Source organism: Leuresthes tenuis, unplaced genomic scaffold, assembly GCF_036924035.1.
Source record: "Leuresthes tenuis unplaced genomic scaffold, fLeuTen1.0.hap1 SCAF_18, whole genome shotgun sequence".
Classification (NCBI taxonomy): domain Eukaryota; kingdom Metazoa; phylum Chordata; class Actinopteri; order Atheriniformes; family Atherinopsidae; genus Leuresthes; species Leuresthes tenuis.
Window position 1 is genome coordinate 21,124,089 of NW_027325372.1, and position 25,625 is coordinate 21,149,713.

At 41.0% G+C, this 25,625-nt stretch overlaps 1 protein-coding gene across 2 annotated transcripts; it reads right to left on the reverse strand.

Moving 5' to 3' along the window:
• On the reverse strand, window positions 1-24,395 carry LOC140275464 (hippocalcin-like protein 4). Of its 2 annotated transcripts, none has more exons than XM_072370936.1 (4): window positions 24,260-24,395; window positions 8,792-8,965; window positions 5,673-5,888; window positions 1-5,587 (listed from the first exon to the last, which is right to left on the reverse strand). In XM_072370936.1, exons 2-4 carry the CDS (start codon window positions 8,951-8,953, stop codon window positions 5,390-5,392), a joined length of 576 nt encoding a protein of 191 aa, XP_072227037.1. In that variant the 5' UTR covers window positions 8,954-8,965; window positions 24,260-24,395; the 3' UTR covers window positions 1-5,389. The 2 variants fall into 2 exon arrangements, with proteins under 2 accessions (XP_072227037.1, XP_072227038.1); XM_072370937.1 differs by lacking the exon at window positions 24,260-24,395 and adding an exon at window positions 9,904-10,084.
• Window positions 24,396-25,625: the final 1,230 nt, after the last annotated feature.

Genomic DNA, 25,625 nt, shown 5'->3' on the forward strand with positions numbered 1-25,625 from the left:
TCGAAAGAAAAAAAAAAGAAAAGCAAAATCATCCCAACAGGACATATAGACATTTACATAAACATCATAGAGAAATGTTGAAGAATTGAATTATATTGCACAACAGAGCACAAATTATTCCCTGTCAAGAAGTAGAACATCCATGTTTATATTCATGTCACGCGGCTCAGAGCCTGCTGACGAGCTGACAGTTGATGGAGTGCGTCACATGTAATCAGCACAGCGTCACTTCATAGGAGCTTCACCTATTCCAGCCAAAGAAGTTATACATTTCACTTCCATAAAGCAACACAGTCCCATCTTTGGCACATAAAATAAGCAAAGCAAACACCTAACTTGTGTCATTTTGAGTTGGATCGTGCAAGAACAAAAAAACTGACCGGGATCCAGTTTAGGACGATGAAAAGCAAAAAAACATTTCTGTTCGCAATCTTAGTTGGAGGCAAGTAAAAGAGCTTTTTTTTCTAGATCTGAAGCAGAACTAATAAGGATAGACAGAGTCTAATCCACAGAGCAGTTCACAGATCAACATGTTGTGAAGCCACTTTGTGAGCCAATCTGTTCCAATCAAACCATTTTACTGTATGCCGCCGAATGTGAAATTGGATGATTAACCGAGTATGTGACAACAATACAATGAGTCAGAACAACAAAACCAGAGGCAGCAAAGCACATGGAGTTGTGTGGATGTGTACCCGGGAAAAAATGACAAGACCACCATTGATTTAGAGCTCCATCTTAATCTTCTTCATTGTTTTTTGTCCGTCTCTGTTCTTCTAAATAACTGCAGAACCATCTTCCAGAGGACTGATCTAATTTGAACAATTTCTGACATTTCTATATTTTTGTTGTGTATTAAGCAGGTTGGTATTTCAAGAAAAAATATTGCAGTTATTAATCATTACGGAAGAAAGTTTTAAATGTGTAAAAATGGGAGCTTTAAAGCTGCATTAACAGCAACATTAGCAACATTTAGCTCACGCTTGCAGTAAGTTATAGAGCGACAGGAGTGCCAAAAAATCTGTAAAAAAAAAGAATTCTGAAATATAAAGAAACGGTTAAAGAACCTAACTATTTGTATACTATTAAATTAATTATCGATATGCTTTTAATTTTTCCTTTTTTATTTTTCACATTGCTTTTGAATTTTGCGATTTCTTTATTGTTTTAACTGTTGTTATCTTTACATTTACTTTGGTTTACATTGGGTTTAAGTCTTTTGTTTCTCAGTTGCTTTTGGTTTTTCCCATTATCTTTGCACCATTCATTTAGCTTTTGTCTCAATTTTCAATTGCTTTTCTCATCTCTGAATTGCTATTGCCATTTACCTACAGCTGCAGTATCTTACTTCTTAACTTCACAAAGTAAAATTTTTCTCCACCCCACATTTTGTATTTCTAAATTCATTCATGTAACAATTTGTTTTTACATTTCTTTATTAATCTTAGTATTTTACAAATGTATTATTGTTTTATGGCACTCCTGTCATTCCGTAGAGTTACCGGAGGTTATTTAAGCCTGAAACACCTGTCTGCTACTGTGTTTTTCCCTTTTCAAACAAGATATTCAGTGTGTCAAAGGGTTGGTCTAATCATTTGTTTCAAGTGTGGAAGTCGGCATTTGTGCCTCCTTGACCTTTATTTTACTAGCTTCAACAATGGAGGCAACCCCCCACCCAAAAAAAATATATAGTAGAAAAAGTTCTCATTCCATTATCATATTTGTTCACTTCCTGTGAGAAACAGTTCACTGCAGTGAATGATCAGAGTTGCCTGCATTATATAACATTGCCCACTTTGATCTCCAGGCATTTTCATTACATAACAAGCGAAAGAAATTGAGCTGTTATGAGGCATAGCAGTATTCTTCCATCCACTGAGTGAGACTGTATCACAGGGCTGCTTCTTCATCACCTCACTCACAGCCCTCGCCTCACACCTCAGGCGTCTGATGGCCTGTCAGCTCTGCCATTTGGTGCAAACTAACCTCCATACACGAGTATGACTTGCAGCACTGCAACTGTAGGCTAACAAAACAATGTGTTCCACATTGGAGACGGTTTACCAGCGGACCACAAAAGCAAACATAGCTGTGGGTAATAATACTCAGTGCTTTGGTGTGAGGATTTACACTCACATTTTTACAAAGTTAAACTAGACTGAGGCATCTCTTGTTACACAAATGATACAAATACAAAACATTGAACACTCACACAAGTGCCACACACACAGTCACAACCACCCACTGTTACTCAGACTCACACCGACACACACTCACACATACACACATTCACACACACAGAGTAGCTGTGTTGTCATATGAAAACATGTCTAAGCTAGTGGTACATTTCCATCTTATATTTGTTTATTTTCATAAATACGATTACAGTCGCATTATAATGTACAAGTAGGTTTATCATTACATTATCGCACAAAGGAGGCTCTTTCTGAAGCTTTAGGGAGGGAGCATCTTCACTGGTGGTCTGAGCATAAGGAGATAAGGACGGAAGTTTCGTGCAAAAATAACTCATTTTTCAAAAGTACAACGGTCTGTTATGTACTGGAAGCAGCAGCTGCAGTTGCGACTTGTTTGTGCTAACATGGATGGAAGATGAGAAGGTGCTTTCTTGCCTCTTCTCGCCTAAATTCAGAGTACAAGGCTGCATCCCAAACGAAGGGAAAGAAATATAACTGTCTAACACAGCGTTGGGCTTTTACAGACAATCAGTTTAGCAGAACTCTGATTCGTGACCCAAATTATTATTTTTAAAGAGTTTACTAGAAGCATTAAAGATTAATGCAACACAAATTGTAAGTAATCGAGACAATACATTTTTGAGAAGAAGATTGACATATGTCTGTTCAGCACTGTAAATATGAAACGAAAGCCAGGAGATTGTTGGGTTAGCTTACACAGGACGCAAAGATTCCACAGAGTGGAAAAACTACTAGCTTCCCTTTGTTCAAAGTTGAAATAAAATTTAAAACCCACTTATTCTTCATAGTGAATGCTCACTAATTTACTTTTTCTTATTTTTTTTGTTCAGTCCTTACCAAACTTTACTTAATTGTCATTTTTTTTCTCAGCTATCAATCATTTAAATGATCTAAGCTAAGCTAAGCTAGAACACGCTAAGCTAAGCTACAGCAGAGAATGTGCAACACTATTGCTGCTATTTAGTAAATAAATTTACAATAAAGATTGGTTTTGATAGTGAACGTCATTAAAATAGTATGCTCAAGATTTGATTATGAGGATTAGAAACAGACTGAGATATGATTTTAGAGGCTCGTTCTACAAACTGAGCATAGAAACACTAACACTGAAGTTAGAAATTCGGATCTGCACATAGAAAAGATAGCCTCAGAGTAAGGAAGAATACAGTATAATATCCCAACAGACGGTAAAACATGGCATCAACTTTGCGTTCGTTAGCTTAAGTTAAGCTTCTCCTGGCTGTTGCTTCATATTTGAAATCTTTTATTAGACGAAATTAAATTTGATCATTTTGAAATGAACTTTCTTTGTTCTCAACAAAAGACTAATCGGCCTGTTATGTAGCATTTCCAGCAAATTATCTAGCTACCACATATTGTGGCCATGGCAGTGCAATTATACCCTCCAGTTATCTGCCTTCCCTCACATAGCCAACATGCCGCCAGAGCTACCTTTTCAACCTTTTGCTCCGTTTCACATCGATTTTAGATCTGAGCTGAGTTCAGCAAAGTTTCTCTCCCTGTGCTGATTATCAAAGCACTTCCTCTCTGACATTTAGAAAGGAAGAAAACAAAAAGGGGCAGGAGCACGACAGAGCGAGAGGAAGAGGAGAGACGGCTATTTCATGTGAAACAATAGTGAATCATAGAGGCAGGTTTGGCCTTTCTCAGAAATACCGTTTTGTCATAAGACCTATAATTACTGTCCTGATTATCCCCACTCCATGCTAGTCTAGTGGCTCCTCCTGTTGCTCAAATAACTGATTTTACATAAGCAAGACCATGACTTGTTCGGAGTGATGTTTTCCATTATTTCCAGCTCCTCTTCATGCAAATACGCCACAAAGTTGACAAGCTTTGTGTTTTATTCTCTCTCTTTTACACTAAGTCGCTTACAGATTAATCAGAGTTGGAACGTTGCTGACTTTGGCGCCGTGAGAAAGGCGTAAAGAGCAAAAGCACGATGCCACTTACAAACTGTAAAACACAGGCTGAAAACAGCACACACTGTTAGACTTAACCAAATTTACCATAAAAGTCTTTTAGGATTAGAAAGAAACTGCAATTATGTAAAACAGCTGATAGACTTCAGTAAGCATGAATGAAAATGGGAGCTGTGAAGGGGGCTTGTTTACCTGCTAAACAAAGCTCTGATTGCATTACTAGTAGAGCAAGACTTTACTCTAAGCTGGTTACAAGTTATTTGTGATCTTTTCGACAAGATATTGATTTTGTTACTAAAGCTTTAGGCGCAGCCAGAAGTCAGAGAGCAGCACATCAGTATGCCTCGCCTTACTGCTGGTGACAGCTGTCTGACTCTTTCATCACCTGCCTGTCTGCTATTTACAGAGTATAGCAGGTGGACACTGAGCCATAATTTGCCAGAAAGGCTACATATAACTGGTTTGAGTTTGGATGTAGAGCCGCTAATGAACGCAGGCATGGCAGTTTGATCTAGCTTGATGAGGCAGTGTGTATATATATATATATAAATATTCTTGAACCCACACACACACACAGCTAATGGTATTGTTCATTTACAGATTTCTCTCTCTAGCACTCAAACATTTGCTTATTTTCTGACACTCTGGATGAACCAGGAGGACCTCATTTGGGTTAATGCCATTCCTTTTTTTCCAGTAGTGGGTGGACTTGAAGTAAGCAGTGAATTTACCCTGACGCCCACATCAAGCTGTAAAACATTTGCTATTATATGAATGTAAAGCTGCATTCTCAAAAGGTGGCCAGTCTTCACACATTTGCCAGCCTTGTAATCTCACATGCTACCCGTGTGAAAGCACGAGTGACACCATACTTCTTTAGTCTGTGCCAAACAGAGCAGGAGGGATTTCCACTTTTCACACACAGTCTGACTGAATCTATCAAGACACCCATCTAGGTTGAAGCAGCAGTGTGCTGCAGGAGTGCACTGCACAGCGGGGGGCCTGGGAAAAAGAATGGCATCAATCAGCGGTCCACCATGTTCCAAACATGGCTCATTTCCAGTCATTACTGCCTCATAAACCTCTCTCCTCCTCCTGCCTCTAGCTGCATCCCTCCCTGACTTCTCCCACCTCGCTCTTCTCTCAGCCTCCTCCCTTCCCCAGTTTCAGTTCAGCTCTTACCCCTTCCCTCCCTCCTCCTCCCTCATCCCTTTCTCCGCCACTCCCGCTCTACTTCTGCATGTCACACTGCAGCAGTAGGACGATAGAAGGGTCGGACTTGGCGGCCTCTTTAAACTCCTCCAAGGTGATCTCATCGTTGTGGTCCTTGTCCATCTTGGAGAAGATCTTATCCACGCGCTGCTGAGGGGTCAGCCCGTCCTCGTTCATACGCATCATGATCACTGTGCCGACCATCTTATAGATGGCCTGCAGGAGGGGAAAAGGAAACAATTCTTAGTCCAAGACTAACATTTTATATTCCCCATTTCTTTCCACTTTGACAAACACACACCTCGATGATCTCCAGCATCTCCATACGTGTGATCTTCCCATCCCCGTCCAGATCATACATGTTAAAGGCCCAGTTGAGTTTCTGCTCAAAACTGCCCCTGGAGGTGATGGACAGAGCGCAGATGAACTCCCTGAAGTCGATGGTCCCGTCGCCGTTTTTGTCGAATGTCCGAAATGCATGCTGAGCGAACTTGGAGGCGTCACCATAAGGAAAAAACTTGAGAGAGAAAAACAGGAAAAACAAACACATGAAATCGATGAAGCATATATTGTTAAATCGCACCATATTGGGTTGCATTGTGGGTAATAACGGATTCAGTTGTTGAGGTTTGACCCATTTTAGTGGTTTAAAGTCTTGACTCTGAAGTGATTTGTCCTTTTTACCTTTGAAATATAGCAATCTTTCACTTTGAGATAACCGTGCGTCTCATGCTTTAATTGGTGGATGCACATGAGGTTTCAGCCGTATTAATATCTCTAAGGTTTCATACATCAGGACACAATAAAAAATCCTGTGGTCCTTTACCAAAAATAAAATCAAAATGAGGTAAATCCCACTTCAAGGGAACAACAACACATGACGTAAAATTAAGCCAAAATGCAGAAGCAGCGTGTGAAAAAAGCTCAGTACACCCATGATTCAGTATTTTGTTGAACCACCTTTAGCAGCAGTAACCTGAGGTAATCATTGTCCAGATGACTGTGTCAATCTCAGGCAATTTGAAAGACTATTTTTACAACGTTACCTCAGCTCATTGAGGTTTGCAGCATTTGTTTATGCACAGCTCTCTTCAGGTCCTGCCACAGCATTTAAATCAGCTTGAGGTCTGGACTTTCACTGGACCTTTGCAGCACCTTGATTCTTTCCTTCTTCAGACATTCTGTTGTAGATCTGCTGCTGTGTTTGGTTCATTGTCCTGTTGATGAGCCAGTTTCAGCCCAGCTTTATCTGTCAGACAGACGGCCTCACATTTAGATGCATCATCACATCTAGAATACTTTGGTATCCAGAGGAGTTCATGGTGGACTCAATGACTGCAAGGTCTCCAGGTCCTGTGGCTGCAGAACAAGCCCAGATCATCAGCCACAATAATTTTTTCCACTTGTGAATAATCTTTCTCTCTGTTTAACGATGAACTGAAAAAAGTCTGCAAATGGCCCTTTAATCTTTCCCAGATTGATGGGCAGCAACGATTGCTTCTCTAAGATCCCTACTGATGTCTTTCCTCCTTGGCATTGTGTTAACACACACCCGAGTGCTCCAGAGCAGCAAACCAACAAAACTTTTACAGAAGGGCTCCCACTTGCTGATGAGCAAGTGTATTTCATCCTCTTGATTCTTAATTCGTATGGAAGCAGAGAGCGTGGACTTAACTTTCCACACACTGCTTCTTCTGTTTGGTTTAGTACTTGTTAAATAAATCGTGACACAGTGTAATATGTCATGTGTTCTGGTTCGAATGAGGTTGTATTTGCCTCATTTTAAGACCTTAATTAGGTCAGATCATTTCAATTCAAAGAAGGTGGTCTGTATTTTGGATTGTACTTGTTGTGGGTCACATGCTGCTTTTCTTTGTTTGTTTTCTGCAGTAGAAATGTTTCAGGTCATGTTCAGATGTTGTATCTAAATATTTGTCTTTACATCATGCTAAACTGAGTATGTTAACACTTAATTGACTTTTTTTTTATTTGACCTTTTTATTTCGATCTTTAATCATTAACAGCATGAAATTTGAAAACCCTAACCAGATACGACCAACCATACTACAACCGGTCTGATTTCTTTACTTGTGCCCTGAAGTCTCACTGTTCAATAAAACAATTTTCTGCTGCGTTTTTCACATTCACAGTCAAAGCTTATACATTTTGTCAAGGCCCAAAGTGTGCAGTTTATCTATTTCAACTTCAAGCAGGTAACAGCAGATCTGTTCTTGTCCTCATTTTGTACCAATGATACAATGCATGAATATTAACACAGACACAACACAGGGGTGCAGAGCATATGAGTCATAAAGACAACAGGCAACAACAGTCATAGCTCAGAGGACAAGAGCAGAACAGTGGCTACATACTAAATTGTGTTTGATAAATTGTTGAAGTGGTTGAAACAATAAATTGAGACAGTTTTGCTAGGTTTATTGCCGCTAATGCTATATACTAAAAAGCCCAACGTGAACTATAAGAGAAGAGATGGTGCTGTTGAACATTTCCCCGCTATAATTACAACCCACAGTTGTTTTCTGTTGCATTCAGAACTGACCTGGAGTGAATTAACCTGTGAGGAAATGCACAGCCCATTTGAAATATCCTAGGTCTAAATATAGATGTAGATGTTGTAAATTGCTGTTGATTCATCACAGCACTTTGGAAACTACATAAAGAAGTATCTGGGAAAATAACAGAACAGCAGGTGTTATTACAGTGTTTCCCCTGTAATAACACAGATTTAGGCTTGGGGGACATGTCAACACTTAGAAATGTTAGTTGCTAAATACTTAGCGACTAATGTGTGACTCGGTGGTAGATTTAGTTTCCTTGAATCCTGAAGACACAACAGCAGTGCTGGATCCTCTCTACAGGCTCGGTGAGCTCAGCATAGCAGCACACGAACCAAACCTCAACGTGGTTTCAGAGCTGACTTTCTGGCTCAAAAAAAGAGTTTTACAGCTAGAGCGCAAGATTTCATCTGCTGGATGAGAGGTCCTAAAAAGAGACGGCTAAATGACTTCAAGGACTGCTACAACAGCAGCATTTAGATAGAGAAAAACAAGACAAGGCAGAACAGGGCTATCTTGTTAGCAGCGACTTCTGTGGCGGTCATTGATTGAATATACTTTAACACTGGGGATGGGTGGGAAAATTTGGATTAAAGAATCAATCACCTCTTTGTGCCAAAAACACAGTTTAACCACTCTCATTAATATAAATATCGACACGAGTGTATTTCTTCTTTTTCACTGTAAAACAAAAAGAGTAAACATAATTGGAGCAATTTGAAAGGTATGCTTTGCAGGAAATGGCTGTAAAAACATTACTTTCAGTAGAAGTGCCTAATCAGTTACCACAATCTCCTTGCCACTGTTCCACAACCCTTCTTTCACATCTTCACATCGCTCTCACCTTGACGTAGAGCTGCTGAAACTCCTCCAGGTTAAGAATGCCTGAGGGGCAATCTTTGAGGAAGCCTTTGTACCACTGCTTGAGCTCTGCCTCGTTGAATTCCGTGTTCTTGGTCAGGTCATCCAGGACCTCTGGGGCTAGCTTGCTGTTGTGTTTCCCCATGATGCTTCACTTCTATGTGAGGGAGCACAGGAAGAGAGAGAGAGACGGGGTTAGGACACAGGTGGGGAGGTGCTAGACGACACAAAACAGCAGCGATGCCCCTGTGTTATTGAAGAAAAAACGTCTCTGGAGGATGGATACAAACAAGTCATTTGTTACACATGGACGCAGTCAAAGAAAGTCTAGTGTTGTGGCTCTGTGTGTCAAAATATGCAGTATGTTTCATCTTAACTTGGTATTTAGTCCTGTAATAGTCTTTTGATGAATATAATGCATATCTGGAAAAAAATTAAGAGTGTAATGACAAGTTTATCACCCATAACATTATGAGCACTTTAAGATTAAAAATGATAAACTTGTCACAATGGCCCCGTGGCAGAAAGTGGGATACGATAGGCAGGAAGTGAACATTTTCTTCTTAAAGTTTATGTATTACGAGCAGTAAAAGGGCTAATCATGAGGATTTGAGCTTGATTTTACCCAAATAGCATGAGATGGATCAGAGCATCTCCAAAGATGAAGTTCTTGTTGGATGTTCCAGGTGTACAGTTGTCAGGACCAACTAAAAACTTAGCCGAGGAAAGAAAACTGGTGAACTGCCTACAGGGACGTGGGTGGTCAAGGCTCAGTGATGCACATGGGGAATAAAGGCTGGTACTGCAGCTCACATCACTGAAAAAGCTCATGGTTCCTATCGTAAGGTTTCAGAACACACTGCTGCAAACTGGTCAGGGTGTCCACTACCAAAAGATGTTCCAATGGGGATGTGAGCATAAGAGCTAAAGAACAGAAAAAGATGCCTCTTTTTCATCATGTGACAGCCAGTCTGTGAGTTAAGACATAGCAAAAGGATGCAATATGGAAAGGAGGCAAACCAGCAGGTGGTGTGCGATAATCTGCTTGGAAACCTTAGATCCTTCCATTCTTTTTGATGTACATAAACCACCTACCTTAACACTGTTGCTGACCAAGTGCACCCCTTTATGGAAATGGTATTCCCTGATGGCAGTGGCTTCTTTCAGCAGGATAATGTACCCAGCCACACTGCAACAACGGTTCAAGAATGGTTTGAGGCACACGAAACAAAGTCCGAGGGGTTGACTTGGCCTTCACACTCTTCAGATCTCAATCCAATCGAGCGTCAGAGGGAAGTGATGGGCAAACAAGGCAAAATCACGGAGGCCCCGCCTCACAGCTTGGAGAACTTAAAGGGTCTGCTAATGATGGCTTCTCACCAAATACAGCATATGTTCCAAGCATATGTTCCAAGCAGAAAAAAGGGAGTCATAATGTTATGGCTGATCGATAAGCTGTATATCCTTGGCTGATAATATAGAAGACGTTTAAAGTATAAATCTCGTCTGACATGTATTGCTACAATAAAAAAACTAAATGTCTACAGAACATAACAACAAAGATGCAGCCCAGCTGAACAGATGGTGGAACACACCCAAGCATGTCATAATACTGTTCAGCGTTCTTCTGCCACTTTCTGGAACGGATGTGCAGCTGTAACGTTTCCAAAGACGAGCTGAGAGTGTTTCAGTTGTAATGCAGCTTTTTAGCATTTTATCCTCGTCCCCGATACCGGTTTAAAATATTCTTGAATATTCTTGACTACTGGACATATGGGATCTTGTGCATCTGTATTACCTTTCTTTGTTTATTGACACTTATGGGGAAGTTTTTAATGCCTCTGCAGAAGCATAGTTTTACACATAATTGAATAGGACGAACTCTATTTACACAGCAGAAAGAAATACAACTGTGTACAAAGGTGTAATGGAGAATCAATAAAAAAATGTCCCTTAAGTTTTTATTGCCTGCTTTATTGCCTGCTTTGGCTGTAGCTCAAAAAATGCAAACCTGCACGAGACGAGGTGTGTTATAACAACCTATTTGACGTCATCGCTGGTCGTGGTCATCATTCTGCAACCATAATCAGACTGTGTCAGTAAGACCCCTGATGTCATCCCTGCATTTTCCCCATAAAACGGCCCATTACCCACCACCACCACACACATACTCCACATGCTTCTGACCACTGCAGTGGCTTCATGACGCCATCCCTGACTCACAGTCTCGTCTGACAGCTTTTGACACCAGGACACAGCCGACGCTGCAGAGCCAGGCGGCCACAAAACCTAATGGCGCGAGGGCAGTTTAGTGCCTGAAATATTGCTCCGTTGTGCTTTATGGTGATGAGTCATGTAGACAGGGGCACCTAACCCCCAAATCACTGCAAAGTGTGCTATTATTTAGGATGCTGCATTCCTGTCACAAGGGGAAGATACTGTAGAGGAAACATTTGTTTAAAAAAAAAAGTGATAGAAGATATTTATATGATAGGAACCAGCTTGTTGAATCAGTTTTATAAAGGCAACCTGTGAATTCATCAAGTTTAAGAGCCACACAGAATCTTTGCAAAGCTGTTGAAAGAAAAAAAATACAGAAAGATTTAAAGAACTAAAGCTTCATCTATTCTCTGCTGTCCTATGTGAATGAAATCAAAGCATCTTGGACATTTACAGTTGTAAGAAAAAGATGGAAGCCAGTGTTAGCCTTAAAAAGCAATTGCACCTGCTCTGTTTCAACAAAGGAAGTTGTTATGTGACACAAATGAAAGGAATCAGAAGTGACTTGTTGATTTTAAGAACTTTCACTGTGGAGATTTACGAAACAAGCACTTAAATTTGCCCCTCGCACCCTTCCATAAAGTCAGGTGCTGCAGGACAGGTGCAGACGGGCAGCTGTGTGGAGAGATGGCTCGTGTTGTAGAGAAATTTGAAGCACCACACATTTGAAATGAAAATGTAATCATCTATAAAGCATTGCCAGTGTCCACTAAAGTAGACACACCAACTTATTCTGGCTCGTACCGCGCCAGGCACTCACACTCCACACAGCTCCACAACTTTGTTTTCACCCTCCATCTGTGAGAGATGAGATTTTATCTCTCTGTATGACAAGCACATGCAGCGACAGCACCGAGGTGGTAAAGGTTATGCGGAGATAACCGTAAGTGTTTTGTCCTTTGCTTTTCAGAGCCAATAAGTCAAACCTCTGGAGAGTCGAGGTGAAGCCTTGACATACAGATGAACTGATTTCTTTACCATTTTCTCATTCAGGCTGATTAAGAGGAGGTAATGCTTGTTTTAATGCATGCATCACAATGACTGCGTGCACGTGGTACGAACTGGGGGTTTATATGTTTGGTGCAAAAACAGCTGCATTAAATTCAGAAAGCATAACTCAACAATCAGCATTCTTCACCTAAGTGAAAAGAAATGATTAGAAAAAAACAATGATTCTGCGGCACACAGGAAATGAGCATGCAATGAATGAAATAATTCAAAGCAATGCAGTCGGCAGCATGTGGCCCAACAGAAACACTCAAACCCACACACTTTGATTGACAGTGGGTCACAGAAACCCTCAATTTAACAATCTACAGTCGCTCATTAGCATGCTACAAGCATGCTACGACAACAATAAGTCCTCGCACTGCACGTATCATTTGCCATAACCTTCATTTCAAATAGTAACATACATACTAATATGATACTATATACTAATATGTAAAAATACAAACCCCATTTTCCAGAAAAGTTGGGATTTTTTTTTCGCAGAATCTATCAAAAACTTGTTCAAGAGGTTCAGCGAAAATAGTTTCAGTGTCTTTACTGTCCAAAAAAAATTCTATTTGATATCTGTAATGCTCTCAAAAGAAAAAAAGTTGTAATAAAGGCGTGTTTTTGTGTTGCATTCGCTTCCTTTTTTTCATAATTTGGGAACTGAGGATACTAACTCCATCCATATCCATTCTTGTTGAACAAAGGATTTTATCTGCTCATTGTTGCCTGATTCTCCTCCCCATGAAGCTCTGCACATTTTCAACAGAAGACCTAAAAAAATTATGAATTTCCATGAGAGACCCACGGTACTTTGTAAGCCAAATGTAGAGCCCTGAACACCAACTCCTCCACCCGGCAAAGCCATCGATTGGCTTGGCAACATGCTGCTGCTGTGAGGGATGACGTCTTTAAGATTCCATTCATGTCAACACACACATTCCCAGAAACATAGCAGCATCATCCAGGGGACAAGAAGGACAAATTAGTTCCATGACACATGTCACACTCACATGGATATGGAAATGAACCAGAGGTGAAGATGAAGAGGTTGTGTATTTAGGGGAAAAAAAAGCAGAACAATCAGTTCATCTGGATTCACCACTCTACAGAAAGAGAAGAGAGACCGGCTGACCGAGAAGGTGATGCAGATGAAGATTGGATTGGGAGGAAAATCCAAGGTGTCAGGCAGATAAGATGAGTGTGTAGAAATATATCTCCCAACAGAGATCCAGTAGAGTAACTGGTGGTAAACACTGAGTCTTATCTGAGGTGTAAATACAAGACTGTGTGTGTTTCCACTGTGTATGAGTGTGTGTTAGTCAGGCCAGCTTGACGGCGATCTCGCTGATAACCCGGTGAAAGAGTATTGCGTCACTAAAGCTGGAGGAAAACTGTTTTGATGGTTGTTTTTCAAACTTGAGGTACTTGTTTGGCTGATGTGCGACACGACTGCGACAAAGCAGGCTGCTCAACCTGACATCAGATGACATATCGCTTACAGCAGGCTGTCCTCTTGGCAGTTTGTCACAAAGCCGTCCACCAAACACGGTAATGATGATGGGATGCCCTGAGCTGAACCTATGGAACCTATCACAGTAATGATTTAGACCGATGTGACTGAAGCCATGAGGCAATCTTGTTATAAAAACTAAAATCACACACTAATTATCCTCAACTAACAACCCACAGTCCAAACATTGTTCCTTTAGCGCACAACCTGAACTCCCCACGAAAGAACACAGGGTTGAATACACTGTCACGCTCTGTGGCCTCAGCTGAACATACCCCAGAGGGGGAAATGTGTTGCTGTCTCTGAGAGTGAAAATGATTAGCTGGCAAAAGCTGTAATTGAGTTGGAAAGAGAGCAAAAATGGGAAGCTGGGCCTCCCGTACGCTGCCATCAGTGACTGTGCATGGCTGTGTTTGTGTTGTCTGTGTGCGACTGTAATAACCTTTGTGAGAGTGGAAAAAGCACAATGGACACAATATGGGGAACAATCAATAGGATATTAGTCCAATACCAGTCCAGCTATCCACCACTCAGTGAAGTACAGTCTGTGAGTGTGCGTACGTGCACGTCAGAGACGGAGAGTGAAGGAGGAGAATACAGGCAGAAAGCTGAGGGCTCACTTAATGCTATGTGAATAATAAACAATAAGTTGATGACAGCAGCTCATCAAACCACCAGAAAAGCAACAGCAAAAATATGTTGCCTTGACAGCAGTTGCCCGGCTCCCTACCAAACCGCCATCCAGCAGAGACTGAGGCTGACGGCCAATCGAAACCGTCCCTCTGCCAGCTGAACCCAGCCGACTGGCTGTCTGACATATGGTTGTGATGTAGGGGCTTTACCGTAAAACCAGAACACTGGTCGGAGCCTTCCACTTCTGTCTCTGATTAGAGATGTGCTGCTGAACTGAGGAAGGTTTTAAAATGCTGTGAGAAATTCTCATGCAGTCTCTTCAAAAAAGTTTCATTTTCCAAGTATTTGTTCTCATGTGTCTATGCATGAAATCTGCACGGCATCTTTTAACTTATCTCGACTGTTGCTTGTTTTTATTCATTTTAATTATTTTATTTCTTTCTATTTATATTCTTTTACATATTTTTAATGCTTTTTCTGCTCCCTGCTGCAATGCTTTTATTCTATGTAAAGCACGTTGAATTGTTTTGTACTATACGAAATGTGCTATACAAATCAATTTGACCTTGACTGAAGAGATTAATATGTTACTATTAGGGCTGAACACAATGAGGGTGGCCAAAAGCATTCATAATAATAATAACAATATTACAGCATTATCAAAATCTATTCCTTTAATTCACAACAGTGAATTCCTACAAAAATAAATCTATCTTAAATAATGTTTGGGATTTCTTAGCTGATTTTAAATGACCATGTAATTACACATGTAATATCAACCTGACGCCCATTATTTCTGTCTTTTATTATCACAGTTACTGTTGATACCTGCATTTTGCCACACATGCCATTTATTTGACTTTTTCCATTGCAGACGGTACGATTTTTATAGCATTTCATGATCTGTCTTGTCCATTCCAATTGTTGATCCTCATCCTGGTTTGTTCCATGCTTTTCTCAACAGGACAATGCAAAACCACATCCTAGATACATTATAAAGGCATAGCTGGTGAATAAGAGGGTATGGGTAACAGCCCTGCAAGGTCGATGTGTTTAGAGGAGGAATGGGACAAAATACCAACTCTAAGACATCATCACTTGATATTATCAAAGCAGAATGTGTTGTGAGAAGAATGGCATCATCCCAAAGAGGGAAGGCCGTAACTTTCCCAACTTTTCTGGAATGCGTTGCAGGTTGATGACACAAAACAACAATATCTTGGGTTCGTATTACCTGTAATTTTATACACTTTTGTGGAATTTGTTAATGATATAGCATTTTACTTTCATGTCTAAAATGTCTTGTGGATTAGAGGGCTGTCAGAAAGTTAAGACTTGACTCTGGTGAAGTCACTGAAGGAAAGTTGAGGCAATGTTTGAATTGTTATGATTTGTCTACCCACAGGAAGGCAGACAAATCATGGCAGTGGTTGACAGGCATCACAGTGATGAGGTGCCGTCACATATCTCCATTATAAGTCTTGAAACTACCGCAGAAATGTCTTCATCACATCCCGACAACATCTTCATCCTGCTGAACAAATCCGCTTTTGAAGAGAAGCTCGAGGCAGCCCCTAACCTTGTGCAGCTTTGAAAAGATGCAAAAGTTACATTCAGGATATAAAAACTAATTTCATTATTAAGGAGAATATACAAATATGCACGTTTAAAAAAATGCTACTATGGTATTTCAAAAGCTGCTGCTGAGATATTAGATGTACAGTAACAGTGATACTCTTAAGAGTTGCAGTGGTTGTAAAAATGAGGATGCTGGATTAAATATTCATTTTATACAACATCAAAGTATTACATAAGTTCTTTATTACAGTAAGTTTCTTATATAGCATGAATGTGGACATTTCTTCCAGATCTTGGAGAGTGATGACGGGATGTGTTGGTGCCAAGGTGTTTCCTCCAGTCAGCACGCTCTTCATTTTGTCTTAATCTACATACATCTCTCTGGAGACTGGAGCAGAAAGGATGCATCGCTATAGAAACGCAGCTCACCTCAGTGCAGTTAAAACGCTAATTTAAGACCGGTCGGCGTGTCGAGCCAGGGGAGAAACATGGGGACAAAGCAGCGGTAGCGTGAGCCCTTATGAGTCAGTCTCTTGCTAACCTTTACTTTCCTGAATCTCAAAAAACATCACTTATTCACCTCTGTATTTTGTCCGTTGCAGCAACTGTTACACGTTCACTGATGTCTGGGTGACTCATGTTGGAGTGCTGCACTAATTGTCTGCGCCCCAACACACCTGCACAGCCTTGTAAAATGCGGTTAATAATATTCCAGCGTCACTTCTCAACTCAGGCAACCACCAGCTCGGCAGTATGTACAACACACCTCCCCACAGTGAAGAGTTTTGGTTGTAAGGCTCAGGTGTTTTCCACTGCAAACGTGTCAGGATGATGAGAATTAAAATACAGTGCTGACGGTCTGCTTTATATTCAGGAAACAGTGGTTTGCTTATTAGTAGGAAAAACACACGTCACACATGCCCAGATGGGCAACTATGTCTCGACTCGGTGATAAAGCCTCTTGGTCTGCTTCCTTCATCCTGATTACTGTCGGCAGCAACTACAAGATGAGCAGCATGTACTTGACATACAGGCAGGTTCTTGGAGACAAACAATCACCCAAGAATTCATTGCTGTGCTCCTGGTTTCTGTCACTCAGGAGAAAATTGAGCAGTAGATCAACACAAACCAAATGGCAAATCACACTGTTGTGATTGTCTTCAAAATACATGATGCCTGTACTGTAGTGCTGGGGGGGGGGTGGACATCAGAAAAAAGACTGCACTTGATAAATTTGGAAAATAATGAATGGGTTTAGAATGTCTGTGGTGATTTTGAAGAGGAATAACTGACCAATTTTCTTTTTTCTATGAACACTTTTTGTCATTCAGTCTTGAACTTTGAAAGAGAAATCGGTCACCAGGTGAGTGCTGTGCCTTCTTTTTTTCTTTAGTTCATACCCTTAAATATGACCTCTAACGTCCTGTGATGTCCCAAACCAACAAGCGACAGGAGGGAAATATGATTCATGTGAGAATGTCCACGTGGAAGCAGATCATTCTCAAGTGTTTCCTTTTAAGAAGCATAAAATCCTCATAAGGAGGTAGGAGGGGTGGGGGTGGATGGCCCGCTGATACAATGCACTTTTAACGATGTTTGTTGACTATGACAACTGATGTTTCTCCTCAGATTTACACACTTCTCTAAAACACTTTTTTCACTTCCTGGTTGGGTTTAGGCAATGACTTCAAACTACTTGTTTAGGGTTAGTAAACAATTATGGTTAGGACTAAAATACCTTCTTTTTACAACCCGACCGTTACCTTCATAGGGGCCACTTTTACAATTCACATGCAGTTGATGTCATGACCACTAGAGGTTGCATGTTCTTCAAACTTAAGTATAACGCCCCACAGGGATGTTTTTGGGCAGAGGACAAGGGGCGTAGCACCAAATTCTGGCCCTATGCACAAGCAGTGCCCAACATAACAGCCTAAAATAGCCTAAATTGAGCAATTTTGGATTCAGATGAAGAGAACAGCTTTTTGTCAAGTAGCTTATTTATTACATAAAAGAAAAAAAGCCATTTCAGATGTTCACATTAACAAAATGCTTCTTTTATAATGAAAGATAAACAAAACTCCCTTCCTTGTCTTTTGCTGTAATTCTATTTGTTTTTTCTTTCTCTCTCTTCATTAGTCAACTTCTCTGGCCATAGAGTTGGATCCTCTGGCATACACTCCTCGGCGCTGCCCTGACTTCTTTCTGACACTTGATCTCTTCATCCCTTTCACTTTCCTCAGAACCTCTGCTTTCACTTCCTTCACTTCATCATCCTGGACAAACCCCTCTACAAGCATGAAGCATGATAGATATTAGTAAGCAATTCCAATGTAACTTAATGGATGTGCTAGAACATGCTTAATATTTAAATATTTTGTATAAAACTTCATATAATCATTAGAATCATAAAAACTATGTGGCATTTTATTTTTCTTATGGATGTGACAAAAAAGTAAACTCGATTTTTCTTGTACCCGTCACATATGAGTGTTTTTCTTCATTTCTAAAGCACAGAAGTTGTAGCATGGACTGTTTGAATTAAAGGCACAGTATCTGATCCTTTAAAACCGCACTTTTGTCTGATGTGTTGACATTCACTCTATATCCTGACAGCGATCAACAAATTTGCACAAAAAATAGAAATAAAAATCTGTCTCACAGGTTATGTAACTATGGTACTTTGGTGTTTTCACACTATATTTTAACACGAATATTTGTTTAACTCTAATTTAACCCCTCATTACTCAGGGGTTAAATTGTTCCAGATCTCTCCCAGTAACTTTGCATATAATCAACAATATACCGTATAGTTTAACGCATTTTCACTCGGGCTCAATTGTGAAAATTAACAAGTTTCCGTGACTACTTGTAAACAGACCAGAGGGATATGTTACCCTAGGTTATTCACGTCAATGAAATGATGACAGACGTTTTTGTAGTGGATCCATTGCAACCTTGTCCTTTCATTTAATAAACACCAATTTAACCACTGGTTTAAATGATCACTTTTTATTTTGAATTATTGTGAGCATCCGAACATCAAGGCTGATTTCGATATACATTGATGGGATTGTAATATTCAGAATTAGGCTTAGTGTATGCATCAGAGCAAGACGGACATAATAGGATGCAACACCGTCACATCACTAAGCAGACAACAGGGGGACTTAAATGTAATATCAATGACAAGAATAGCCGGTGATTTGTGCCACGGATGAAAGTGAACCAGATGATATTGCTTTACGGTCGAATATTCTTCAGTGCATATTATGATGTGAGGTTCGGTTAGCTTTGCACTCAGAGCTGCTGGAAATGTCCTTTGAAGGGTCACTTTGACTTTTAATCTTGAGATAGGCACAAGGAGTCGACATCATTTAAAGAGCGTTGACTGTTCCAAACGTTAGAAAAAGGAATATATGACATTTTTTCATTTTTAAACAGAGGGTGTGTGTTGTGCAGTGAGGGGGACAGGGAGCAGTGCTCATCACAGTATGTCTGTCAAAGCCAAGCTTCTGAGGAGACATGATGACACAGTTAATTGTACAAACTGCCTTAAAGATAGAAACTGTTAAATATTCCAAGGGGATCGTAGACTTTTGCCAAAAACAGAAGTAGATTGTAGATCCAGGCCAGTAAGAGAATAGATTTTGGTGTCTCAAAATGCAAAGGTCTGAAACTATGTCATCAGACAGCGGGTATTTCAGACCACCTGGCTGTGCAGCACCTTTGGTTTGTTTTATGAAGATACTATTTAGGCCTTTATCCTGTCTGATCAAGCTACACAGCAGAAACGTAAAAAAAACAGGTTAGATCACTCAGCTATATATGTGTATATCATCGTATAATCTACACCAGTCTACATTAAAAACTCTGAAAGAGCTTTTTGTAATCATTTACCAAGGATTCTGATGGCACACGAGGCCTGACAAGATACCCTTTGGCGCAATGAGGGTTAAGGCCAGCGCATGCTAAAGACTATTTCACCTGCACCTTACCATGTCCATACGTTTGTACATACTATTTTACATCTTGTATATGCCATTTTATTGGAATTTTCTGACTCGTGGGATAATAAAGATTTTTCTATTCTATTCTATTCGAATATAAAGAACAATACTGCCCCCCCTCTACGTAACATGGTGATGAAACATTCACACCGAATGCAAAGTGAGCGACGGAAGTGGCCAGTTGCCATTCTTTTCCAATGTACGAGAGCAAAGAGGCCCGGCAAAAATGAACGTGGCGGTGAGCGGCGTGAAGGGAGAGCGGTGAGTGATGCGGAGGGGGCTTATTGCCCCGATGAATGCTCGGAGCTCCCAGCGGTAAATTCAAAATGGCGGTACCCGTGACAGATTTTGGAATCCAGTGCACACATAAGACGCACCGGATTATATGGCTCACAGCCGATTTGTGTGAAAATTGAAGGCTTTTAGGTGCGCCTTATGGTGCGGAAAATACGGTACATAACTTAGCCTACTTCCTGTTTTCCTGGAAATATATAACGAAATGAAGGGTGTCTCAAAACTTTTGCACAGTACTGTCTCATGACTGCGAACCCTGTTTTTTGTCGCCTGTGCACGCCATCCATCTGGTAATATGTGCAAACAAGAATCCCGTCTGTACAGATGAGTTAACATTTAACTCATACTATCGCAGTTATACAACTAAGTATAGGCAGGGTATACCCTGACAGGCTGTCAGTCGATCACAAGGCCGTCACATACAGAGGAGGTAGACCATGTTCACACTCGCATTCACACCTAAGAATGGCTTCAGTGTCGAATCGCACCTGAACTGTGTGTTTTTGAAGTGTGAGAAGCACTTGGAGAGAGCCCACTCACGGACATTTTTTAAAAGAATGTCAGATGTTTCTCTCCACACACTTTGTTGTTAACAACAATTAAGAGTGTTTGTTTCGTCCTCCTCTGAGACACGACCCTGCTCATGGTTTCTGATGTGTGCTACATGTCCACTATACCTTACTCTATCTGTCAAGCCAATGGAGGACATTCTATCAGTGACAGCTGTGAGTGTTCATTATTCATCTGTCAAACGAAACTCCGTCACTTAACAGTCCTTTAACGTTGCTAAACCACTATCAGCCAGACCATGTCTCACACACACACACACACACACCTTTATGTTTCAACATCTGCCTCCCTGGGTAATAAAGCATGTGGCGGGATTGGATGAATCAATCAGTCTTGAGACACACACACACACATGCAGCAGCTCATGCAAACACACACACACACACATGCAGCAGCTCATGCAAACACACACACACACACACACAGTGAGCCAGTGATGCATGAGGCAGATGCACAGTACACCTGGCCACAGGCTTACAGCAAAAATGGAAATGATGCATGGGCTGGGAGAAGGAGACAAAGGTGTGTGTTTGTGTGTGTATCATAGCGTCATTCATCCACGACTGCAGAACAGAGGGGATAAAGGGACCCAGGAAAAACACAAACACACATGCAGAATGTTGTAGCGTAACGTGTTGCTCCAAGCTGATATTATTGTACTCCACAGAATGTGGATCAATAGGTATTTCCAGCTTTTCCAGAGCACCGGATGTGGCTATAATAATCTGCTTTCCTATCCAGTGTACTGTCGGTCAGTCAGCTGTTGTGTGGAGCTGCAATTCTTTTCACCTACAGCTGGAAATAGCCGTGGAAGACCAAGTGATCAATTTACCAGTCAGCCTGGAACTCATCGTATGTGATAAAGACGAACAACTAGTGACAATTGATATGAATGATAGTTGGACATCTATGGAGAACTATTGGTCTGTTTTGATGTCAGCTGAAGCCAAGATTTCTTTGAGCACTCTTGTATGAGCAGAATCAGTTAAAAGTTTGGGCAGTCCTACCTCTTGAAAAGGTTTTCCTCCTTTTTTAAAACAGCCTGTATCGTGGAGGTAACATCAAATTTTATTCCAAAACAAGAGAGCTTAAAAATGTCCCAGAGAAGTGAACGTGTTCCCTTCAGCTTGGATAGCCATCACATTATGAGGAAGACCTGCCCAGTTAAAGGCCAGCAGCCAAACTGATCTGTCACTGCCACAACCTGTCTTGTCATGGAAGTGCTCATCGTTGGTGTGTGTGTCTGTGAAAGCTACAGTAATGTGCAAAAGGCTCCATTAATTTCCTTATACAACACAGCCTGAACCCTCTTAGACAAGCTTTCTGTCTTCAGGAATAGTTCTCCAGGCTCCTTGAAGGACATCCCAAAGCTCTTCTTTGGATGTCGACTGCCTTTTGTTCCGTTCTCTGTCAGATGATCCCACACTGCTTCAATAATGTTGAGGTTCTGGGGAGGATTCATCCCTCCATAAGACCTGTTGCCACTGATTTTCAGTCCACTTCTTGTGTCATTTGGCATAGCTCAGCCTTTTCTCCCTGTTTCCCTTCCTTAAGAATGGCTTCTTGACAGACCATTTCTGATGAGGCTTCGGTTAACAGTTGAGGGATCAACTGAAGGTCCAGATGCATCTTTCAGGTCCTGTGTCAGGCTGTTTTTTCCCATTCCCTACTAACTCATCTGTTCTTTTCTAAAAATAGTTTAATCTCAAGTTTAACTCTCATGGCCTTAATACTGCATGTGGCATGACTTCAACTTCTACCTCATCAAGTGAATCGGGATCTATGAATATGCTAATAAGCTCCGCCCACACCTCCCAGCACAGCACTTCCTTAATGTTTCCTCTGATCAGGTCTGAACGATCAGGGCTGCTCATACTGCCCACAGAGCGCCAAAGTCATGTGCTCTTCATGTAAGATGTAGCAACCGTTTGTGAATAGTTCATTTTAAGCTTTGTGTGTTTGGTATCTTGTATTTGGCTGGGCCGCTGGTGGGGCCGCTCATGTTTTTTCCCCCCAGAGGCATGAATTGCAAACAAGAGTGGGACAGCGGAGAAAGCACATTAGAACCGACATGCCCGTTCAGACTCTTAGATATATGGTTGGAACACCATCACACTTCATAATTAGTTTAATGGGTCAAATTTGTGACACGGAAAATGAAGACTGCAAGGCCCATGTTCTTTCTGGGATTTTTGATGGTACACTCTAGATAAACTGAATCCGCATCACTCCGAGTTAAACATCTTTAGGTGGGCCGTGAAGGGCTTACAGAATCTGATTTCATGCTATCACAGTTTATTTTCACCTTGTTTCTGGGAGAGATGTAGTAACAAAGCGCCTAAAAACTCATTGTAACATTGGTTCTTTGCTAAATTGTCTGTCATGTGTAGACATATGTTCATCCCTTGAGTTAGGTGCCTTTTTTATGCTTGAATCCAAGGACGAGACTGAAAATGTGTGAGAAAGCAGCAGATGCCCCAAGAAAGACTCTGGAAGGCCTTCGGAAAGCCTGCAGATCTATAGCTCCAAACCACTTTAAACGATTATAGAAAAGTCTGACTGCTTGGAAGCAACACATAAAGAAACGATGAGTGACTCAGGCTTCTGCACAATGCGAGAGAGTGTTGTACTTTATATATAGATCCAGGATGACATATCGACACGCAGGCTTCCATCACACTCACGATGGTGGAATAATTCCTCTGACATGGCGGTTAAACAGGCATCTACATGAAGATCACTGGTCAACAAGCTCACACACACATCGGAAGCTGATCCTGTTGATCGTCCAGGCGACTAGATTCAGCAGCCGCAACTAAACCTCCAGTTCAGCCTGCCACTCCTTTTCCTCCTCTTTGCACTTACAACAAGACGTGACTTTTAGGGCAAATCCAGCCAGACTCACAGCTTCACACTTTAATTGCAAACATGCACATGAACTCCTGGTGGACTTGTTTCATTTAGGACAGCCAGCCACTCAGAGGGAATTCAGAGACTCCACAGATTCCTCCATCACAAAGGAGCACATTATCTGGCTCCATTTACGTCGTTAGAACATGTTACACCGCAGCGGTTTTTCATGCACTTGCAGTTCACCTTATTCATCCATTTGTTTCCCCCAAACCATGAAGGACATTCCACCTCTGAATTACCGAGCTGCTTCTTCAGACCCATGCAAAAGAAAATAGCTTGTTCTTTAGAAATGACACACCAAATCTCACATACCAGTCAGATCATGTTTACCTACTCTACAGCAGATGAAATTCCTGTTCTCCTCAACCTGGAGTGTCCTTGTGCAGGACACTGAAACCCACCTGCTCAACAAGTACAACTGAAAAACGGACTTGAGTCATCTGTAGGGCTAAATAATATGTAACATGCTGACAGAGTTCAGGTCATTCCTCTTGGAATATAGCCTTAGGGAGATAACAGTTGCCTTTTTTCCTTACGCATAGTTTTCGTAGTTACATAGCAAAAGCTTATATGTTGCATTTCCACCGACACTTGTAGGCTACACAGCAACATTAAAACGAAAGCAGACCATTAAGAATGTCTGGAAAATAATACCTCTACTTACCCTGTGATGTTTGGAAGAAGAGTGCGCTCCTTTTGACCAGGAAAGTGCTTCCCAGCTAATATCTCAACAGTATTTTCCTCCAAAACAGTTCCTCCCTCATGTAAAATAACCTTCGAGTTAACTCACCTCTCTCTGGAAGAAGATGAATGAACCGCTGCGTCTCCCTTGCCAACACATTTGCATAAACACCGCCTCCCCCGCGCGCCGATTCGCTGGCTCGTTGTTCAAAGGCGGGTCATTCTCGAGCGATTCGACGGAAGGGCTTGTCAATAAAACACGAGCTCACACCCAGCGCGCGCGACTGCAACGTCGACCGCGCGCCCGCGCGACTGAGAAAGAGACAGCGAGAGATGTTGTGTTGTAGAAAGCTGACAACAGAGAATACACCGCTGTCAAAACCAGAGGATACAGAAGACACCTGCTCGTAGTAGGAGTCGTTTCTGCCATCTAAACGAACTGAATTTATTTCCTTTACAGAACATAGTTTTCTTGAGATAAAAGGCACTTGTTCTTTAAATAACAAAGCAGGCAGGAAAAGTGGCTTCTTGGCCCACGTGAAGGCAGTTGTTGTACAATGATATTAAAGTTTCACTGCCACACTGAATCCATTAACCTACTCTGCATGCTTTTTCTTTGTTTCCTTTTACAGTCCCGAACCATGTCTAATATTTCATATTGACTTAGAAATGAGGGCCATATACCATAATAGTTGAATAAATATCAACTAACAAGATTAGTCCCAGGAACAACGATGCCTGAACTCATACCTTAAGCTATACGACTGACAACCCTTGGATTCCCTTCACTTTAGTTTCAGTGGCCCTCTAACAAGTGGGCTGTTGGTCATCTTGGAAAACATTTATCTGCTAATTAGATTTATGAGCTGCTGGATGAACATGTTCAAGTCTTCTGGAGTGCGACTGTCTCAGTTTTACAATGACGACTGATGATTTGTAAAATTACTGCACTCTCTTGGCTCCCAAAATAATTCAATGACAAAGACTGCCTTTAAAATTCTAACACTTATATTTTGCATGAGGTAAAACTATCACTAATAATCAAATAATGTGAAATGACCTCATCTTCAAAGCTCCAAAAACATGATATGCTTTGCATTAGTTGAAATTTATATTGCTAAACCATAACATGTCGATTATGGAAAGGTTTAAAGGAGTAGATGGAGATGTGGCATCACAGACTGTGACACCTGAGTATTTGAACCACATCTGACCCAAAATTTTCCAGGGACAACTCTCTTTTATACTCTGGTTAAGGTTATACCTCAATAGTACATTGTTAGATATAGATATTGTTAGATTCATGGTTAGGGTGAGGGATTAAAAAAAAAAATTTGAATAAATACATG